The sequence below is a fragment of the Arachis duranensis genome, chromosome 9 (genome assembly GCF_000817695.3).
Source record: "Arachis duranensis cultivar V14167 chromosome 9, aradu.V14167.gnm2.J7QH, whole genome shotgun sequence".
NCBI classification, from domain to species: Eukaryota; Viridiplantae; Streptophyta; class Magnoliopsida; order Fabales; family Fabaceae; genus Arachis; species Arachis duranensis.
In genome coordinates this window covers 88,337,876-88,345,890 of record NC_029780.3, presented here as the reverse complement: position 1 = coordinate 88,345,890, position 8,015 = coordinate 88,337,876, and the positions used below count along the sequence as shown (strand labels likewise).

The 8,015-nt window shown below is 35.5% G+C and overlaps 1 protein-coding gene across 1 annotated transcript; it reads left to right on the top strand.

Annotated features, from left to right (window-relative positions):
- The first annotated feature begins 3,814 nt into the window (after positions 1-3,814).
- Positions 3,815-5,520, top strand: LOC110275009 (uncharacterized). Its single transcript, XM_021130457.2, has 5 exons — positions 3,815-3,821; positions 3,937-4,110; positions 4,223-4,354; positions 4,507-4,869; positions 4,974-5,520. The coding sequence occupies exons 2-4, from the start codon at positions 3,955-3,957 to the stop codon at positions 4,585-4,587; spliced, it is 369 nt and encodes a 122-aa protein (XP_020986116.1). The 5' UTR covers positions 3,815-3,821; positions 3,937-3,954; the 3' UTR covers positions 4,588-4,869; positions 4,974-5,520.
- The last annotated feature ends 2,495 nt before the right edge of the window (positions 5,521-8,015 follow it).

The window sequence follows — 8,015 nt, the reverse complement described above, 5'->3', positions numbered from 1 at the left end:
AACGCCAAGTTACGTCGTCATTCTTCGAATAAAGTATGGACTATTATATATTGCTGGAAAGCCCTGGATGTCTACTTTCCAACGCCATTGAGAGCGCGCCAATTGGAGTTCTATAGCTCCAGAAAATCCATTTCGAGTGCAGGGAGGTCAGATTCCAACAGCATCAGCAGTCCTTTTGTCAGCCTTCTTCAGAGTTTTGCTCAAATCCCTCAATTTCAGTCAGAATTTACCTGAAATCACAAAAAAACACACAAACTCATAGTAAAGTCTAGAAATGTGAATTTATCATAAAAACTAATGAAAACATCCCTAAAAGTAGCTCAAACTTACTAAAAACTATATAAAAACAATGTCAAAAAGCGTATAAATTATCCGCTCATCAATACCCTACCAAGAGATTTTATTGTTAGTATTTTATTTTATTTTATTTGTCATTCAACATATTCCCTCCTTACATCCTAAACCCCAATTTACAACTCATAACCAATAATAAGAACATACCTCCCTGCAATTCCTTGAGAAGACGACCCGAGGTTTAAATACTCGGTTAACAATTTTTAAGGGGTTTGTTACTTGTGACAACCAAAACGTTTGTACGAAGGGATTTCTGTCAGTTTAGAGACTATATCTACAACGCGACTGTTTTTATGAAATTCTTTACTGGCAAAAATCCTAACGTCATGCATCTCAGTGAGAAACAGGCTATCAGTTAAATGGGCATCCCCACGTTAGCAATTGGCACAAAAGCCCCATCAAACAACCAATTCTCATATATAATTATCGGTTTTCAGTCATTTGTTCATCATTCACAGTTTCTCAGTTATCGTTTCTCATAGTCAGACCTCTGCATCACCAACTAAGCAATCATACATCTGCATCACCAAATAATCAATCATACATCCGTATCACCTCATAATCATTCACCCCTCTGCATCACCAAAAAAGTACACTTTCAGCCATTTATCACTTATAATATCAAAATATTTTGTTTATAATTATTCAAACTCCTTCAACATTTAATCAAGGTAAAATCTTCTTTTCATTATTTAAAATAATTTCTTATCCTTCTTAAGAATTCTTTCAAATTACTATCAAGTACTTAAACATCCATCTCCAGCTATCAAGTATCCAATTCATTAATCTTATACGTTCAAGACATAATTTATATATTTCAATTTAGTTAAATTCTTATATTTTTGTAAAAATCCAGACATAATCTCCCCTAAAAATGGACTTAAACAACTCTTACAGATTTTCTCTTTCTCAATAATTCACCAGTCTGGTTCCAACAAATATCAGAACAGTATAATTCTCAATAATCAATCTACCCTAGTTCAATTTAATAACCAATGTAATATTGTCAATATAACCAGGAGGAATCAGAATTTTGAAGAAATCAATTTGTCAAATAAACTTTAACTCGTTCAATAATTTTTAATTTCAATCTCGGTTCATTCAAATTCAATTCAACACTCAACACAACATTATCCAATCAAATTAGCATATCCAGTAAACAAAATGAAGGATAAATCGTGGATAGGTATCGTGGGGAGGGTTTTCGCATATTTATCGTGTTTAGGTGTTGAGGGACATGGAGATGCACGTAAATTGTGCTAGGCTAATGAGCTTTAGGTTAAAAATTGAATAAATCCCCCTAGCCCAGGATGAATTACGTTTAACTGGGAAGCTCATTAGGGTGGGATGATTTATGTGTATTCCATGAAGACCATTCGTGCGTAAATCAACCTTGACTAACGTGTATAATATATAGTCTAATCCTTGCTATCCTAGGACGATTTATATATAAATAGGTTCAGGACATTCACGTTTTCAAAATCAATTTAGGGGATTCAGGTAAATTGGGTTGCTCTTTATAGTAATTAAATAAAAAATCTGCTAACTTATTTTAGTCATTCTTTATACGTCTGATTTATAAGTTTAAAAACAACTATAGAATCTAAATAAATTATCTAAATTTAGTATTTGTAAAATTTATTTGAAATACCCATTTTTAGTGTCTTAATATGACTTCCACAAAAATTTTAGATTTTATAATAACACTGGTATTTTAATATTTTAAAAATAAAAAACAAACTTTAATTTAAAGTAAAACAAAACAGTCTGAAAGATAAATGGGTCTTTTTTACTTTTGATACTTTATAATATCAAATATTATTCATCTATTGTTAACAACTAAAATTACTAGATGACACTTAATTACTTCTATATAAAATAGGATTTCTTTGGATTAAAATTTTCATTTGTTTAATACATGTATATGTCTTTTCCATAACATGTAAGTCTTATGATATTAAAAGTGCAAGTTTGGTTAATATAAATATTTTTTTATAAATTTTTGAAAGAGTAAAATTAGATTATTAATAGAATATGTGTAATATCTTAGCCTTTATTACTATATACATTTTTAATCAACGGGAAAAAGACATTTCTTCCATTTTAAATATATTATTAACAATTAACGACTTGATGCATATTTTTACGTAAGTAATAATGTTATACAAATCATAATTAGATGAATTAAATAATATCGCTATAAATTTAGTGTTTGTATTTCTCATGACATATGTACGTGCTTAATTAATTTTATCTACTAATACGTTTGAATATATGTAAACTACATTCTTTGTACATAACGGTTTCGAATGTGGTATTAACTTTTGCTAACATATTTTTTTTTAAATACTTGAATTAATTAAATATTTTGGTAGTTCGAATAAAAAAATCAAAATAATCATAATGAATAATAATTTTCTGTTAATTTAATCAACATACAACATTCGTTTAATATTTACTTTTATATTATTATTCTTTTTCAACAAATTCGTTTTACTAAATACAAACTGCACACTTGGTTTCAACAAATTTTCACAGTAAAATTATTAAGCAAGGTCATCTTCACATTCTTTTATTATTGAATTTATCCACTTACAGGCCATCTATGCAATACTAAGAACTAGATCAGAAAAACATGAAGACCATAGAAAATAATCCATAACTTGATTTTTTTTGGATTTTCCCCTTTTTATTAACATCGACAGTGTGTGTCCTTAAATTTTCTGGTTGGTCCGACTAAAGTGTCTGACCTAAGTTAGTCATCTTTACATTAGTGTTGACTAGTTTTTTTAATTGGTTTTGTACTAATCTTGTGAAGTTGTAATGATGTCTCAGATTCCTTAGGTCCACTTCCATACCGTAAAACGCAATTTCATAACATGGTTTGAGTGTGCATGTTATTATAAATTTGAGAGTTGTATGACCATTGATACCCACTGCATGGGGTCATGAATGGTATCATAGGAGGGCCAAAGGATTACAATCCTTTAATGATAGGGATTACCTCACTCATTGTAGGTAACCAATCCTGGATTATTGGGATCCAGTGCATATGGAACTCACGAACAAATAAAGGATTTCAAGGAATACTTACTGAGGGATATCTTCTCGAGATATACACGTGCACAATCATTACAACTCCAATGAACAAGGCCTTTGTTTGCAAAAAGAAAAATAAATATACAAGGGCCAATATGCCAACATTACAACACAAATCCAACTTTGTGCGGGCCTAAAGTATATTAAGTTTAATCTCAATAAAAATAAAAGTATCCACGTACAAGACCCAATCCGCCAACATCACGAGACAGAACTCTTTCCATTTGAACATGGGGCTAGGGATTCATTATTCATGAACTATGTTCCACCATCATTTGCGGTGGCATTGTGGGTGGAAGCGAACCCTAAACAATTGGTAGTACAATCTGTCGCGATAGTTTTAATTCAACTTTTGACGACACACTGATGTAAGTGAATCCTTGATTTGACCTTTTCTGTTGCCACTCTGATGGGTGAACATGTTACAAATATAAACGGCGTGAAAGTACGCGTGGCTAATCAATTGAATGTTTCAACGTTCAGCTTATCAACACTGCCGCTATGATTGGGTCAATGGTTGCTTCAAAGCTGATGGCTCCGCGTATATGGTACTTCCCATCTAACTTTGTTGATGAGGTCCTCAACGATGCTCATATGGATCGGTTGGAGGCTGCATACACACTATCTTGGATGCCAGAAATGAATGATCTCCACTATGTGAGTTATCTCCCCTTGTATTGCATACAAACGAGGTCTTATATTGAAAGATGTTGAGTCCAACTCCTGCTTTATAATATCGTCTGCATTGTAAGTCTTTGTGCATATCTAGGAGCCAGCAGACGTGTGGTATTTGATGATTCTTGATGCTAAGGAAGTAAGGGTGTATGCCTTTGACGGGAACAAAACCCCCAAAAGCATTATTAGAAGAGAGGCCAACATGACTCGCATTGTGAATATAGTTGTAAGCCTAAATTATGTATATATACAGACGCACACATTGATTTGGTTTTAAGATATTCTGGTTCATATTTATTTGCGTTCATGTTCAACAGTGCAAACCTTGAAATGAACAACATGCCTAATAACCCACTTTGAAACATGTCACAAATGCAGTGTCGCGCTTTAGGGAAGTTGGTCATGTTGAATTGGAATCTGCTCAACCTTAGGCATGGCACCCCAAATCTGGCAAATTAGGGCAAGTTCCACTGCCCAGCTGGTCTGCCGATGAATGTCGACAGGTATGTTGAATATCCCATTGCACATCCTCTCACACCCATAGTTTTGTTGTTCAATACTTACATGTTGTATTATTGTTTGACATTTTGTTGCTGCAAACTGTTAAATTCGAATCCTTGCCAATGAATTATTCTGTTATCTGTTGTTTGATATTCTGGTTGCAAGGTGGACACTGCGGTTTGGTGCCTTTATTGGCTCCTCTACAAAGGTGGAATCAGTCCGAAGATCTTCAATTCGATGGTATGTTGGTTAAACTTTGTGAATTGTGGCCTTATCTTGTTGTGCCATGAAGGATTCGTTGTTGTTGGAAATGTAAACACGTCTTTGTTTTGGACTTCGTGCAGGCCAATGCCGAAACGGTTAGGATGAAGTCACTGTCAAGATAATTCAGTTTGTTGGGAACGAGGAAGGAGGATTGGTGGATGTTTGGTCGCAACTGAACTGGTTGGATGTCATATCTTTCAACTACTGCTACCATATATCCAGTTGTTGTCATTTATATTATTTTGGGAAAAATTTCGATTAAGTATATATGCCGCTGTTTATTTTGGTAGTTTGAGTAAAAGCTGATGACACCAACTTGTTGCTCCTTGTGCCTCTAGACTAAAGGCCCCTATGAACCACCTTATTAATTTTGTTTGGTGAGGTTTAATACAAGCTAGAACCTCATAGTCCTGTTTATGTCAATAGTATCATGGAAGACACTTCATGTGTCAAGTATAAAGTTTATTAAGTTGTACCTAGAAAATCAACTGCTCCTACAGCAACTAAACCAAGTCTGCCCATGCCCTGGGTGATTGGCCTTATTTTAGTTGTGTGAGGCTGAATCTCCATGTACAGTTTTCATATGTGAAAAACTTATGAAATGTTGCTTGGTATTACGTATTTCAATTGGCACAAGTTAATTAACTTGTTATTGAGAATAAGAAGATTTTCTAACATTTTTTTCTATACCTTCATGTGCTTGCCCGTATTGATACGTTGACCTGACTTTAAATTCACCTTTGAAGTTGCTCTCAGATCCAGTTGGATTGGTTTAAGAATCAAAACTTTTGACTGCATTGTAATACATGTTGATTTTGCATCTGAAATTGCACAAACTTGCAGATGGAACACCCTATTCAATGGGTCAAAATCATGGTGGGATCACCATAAATGTTGACAGATTAAGTTTTTGGCATCAAGAACTAAATAAATTTCTTGTTTTTAAGGTATTTTAAAGCATATCTATCGTTACCTATATATAACTATTTGTAGGGAGTTCTATTGTATAGTATCTATATATCGACTACAATATAAAATGTGGTCACCTCAAATCCATTTTAATAACCTGATTAAGATTAATAAGAAAACTTCTGACATAAAATTATTTAACACTGTAGGTATCATATCTTTAGAATCAGACGTACATATTCAATTCAGTTTGGCACCATCAACACTTCTTGACCTGTGGCTATTACACACCTCCTAATTCCTTTGCAGCATTTCACCATTACCATGAATCTTTCTTTCCCACCCAAAGTTAGTCTATTCTCCTTCGACGCATGTCACTTTCATTGCCAGCATATGACACCTACAACATATAATAATACAGACTTAATAAGACATCGACCGTCTCTTCTAAACGAATTTACATGCTTAAAAAATTTGATGCTCTTGGCATCTCACCGTTGGGTCTCTATTGGGCATACTTTGACTTGGCACAGTGTCTTGCTCTGTATTTGAAGTTGCTACTCGTGGCCCATTAGGACATTGAGTCTGTCGGTGACCAAGGAAATTGCACGTGTTGCACTTCCTCCGCTTGACAGCCCTTGATCCAGCTGACTCATTGTTGTGCCTGATTCTCTTTGTGTGAACACCAATTTGGTCTCTAACCCCCTGCACCGCATGACTACTCCTTGCACCATCACCTTCTTCCCCATTCATGATTTCTAGCCTCAATGTGTCCTCCACCACTTTCTCTCTTATGCCTTAAAGTTCTCTTCACTCTGACAAGCAACTCGAGTGAATATTTTGCAATGTTATAAGAATGCACTAACACAGTTACGGTAAAGTGCCTCTATGTCGTCCACTTGGCTAACTGCACATATATCAACCTTGGGTGTCTTTGACTATCACTGCAGAACCAGGTTTTTTGGGAGAGACCTAATGTATAATTGGACAAGCACTGCAAGTATGTTGACGCAAGGAATTCCGAAAGATTGCATCCTTACGCAACTGTCGACAAATGTGTCAGACATTCCATGATAAGTCACGTTCCACCTTTTCCCTGTCCTTCGATATTTCTGAGTCACGTATATGCAGGGGCGGAGCCAGGTATAAGAAAGGGGGGCAACGGCCCCCCTAATTTTAATTTTTTACATGTAAATTATATGTAAATTTCAGTTTAGCCCCCCCTTAAAATTTTATTTTAGTCTTATTTTATTGTGTAAATATTTTTTGCCCCCCTCTAATATTTTATCTAGCTCCGCCCCTGCGTATATGCATGTGCCATCCGATTCTATGCACCCTAACACTATTACATGTACACACCTCTTCAACAACTCCCGGTATCTCGCAAAAATTTCACGTGTGAAATTTTGTTGCACCTGATTTCTCCAACTTTGGAAACTCTGTTTGGATGACAGGGGTCCCATATGATGACCGAAACTCGAGCTCATCTTCATTGTCTCTGAGGATGTCCACACACTGTTGGAAATTTGTTTTGAATTCAAGAATCTCGTACCTACTATCCACAAACCGCCCAAGCTTCGCATGCAACGATTCGCATCGGAAAGTCGTCCTAATGCCAGCAAAGAACCTTCCACATATGTAAGCTGTTGCCCACGACAATTTCTTCGAGTATAAATCCTTCACCCACTCATGATTCTTCACGCCACACTCACTCACCATCGCTTCCCACTACAACTCAAACTCCTCCACCTCGAAGTCTGCTAGCATGCAGTGCCTAAACAAGTATGTGTACCTCGGCATACATACATTGGAAGTAGTGTTCCTCAGTAGGTGTCATGTGCAAAGCCTATGATGAGCATCGAAAAAGACCTCGTGGATAGCTATTCGCATTGATCTATCCCCATAAATAATTACGGCCTTTGGACCTCTGCCATCCATGCATTTAAGAAATTTTCTTAGAACCCATACGTATGAAGATTGTGTCTTACTTGAAACCATTGCGATTGCAAAAACACATGTTTGGTTGTGATTGTTAACCCCAGAGAAAACAACAACCAGAAGATTGTATTTGTTTTGTCTATGCATAGCATCAAAGGCAAGAACATTACCGAATAATTTGAAATCCTTCTGACTAAAACCGTCACTCAAGAACAAGTCACACATGTGTTCACCAACTCCCACCTTGTACCTCAAATATATTTTCTCATCTCTCC

What these genes read in the sequence shown, in the direction of transcription:
- LOC110275009 (XM_021130457.2), top strand. Translation starts at nt 3,955, where the DNA reads ATGATTGGGTCAATGGTTGCTTCAAAGCTGATGGCTCCGCGTATATGG. An exon ending in AAATGAATGATCTCCACTAT is followed by an intron (nt 4,111 to 4,222) that starts GTGAGTTATCTC and finishes GTGCATATCTAG; the next exon opens with GAGCCAGCAGACGTGTGGTA. An exon ending in CTCGCATTGTGAATATAGTT is followed by an intron (nt 4,355 to 4,506) that starts GTAAGCCTAAAT and finishes TCACAAATGCAG; the next exon opens with TGTCGCGCTTTAGGGAAGTT.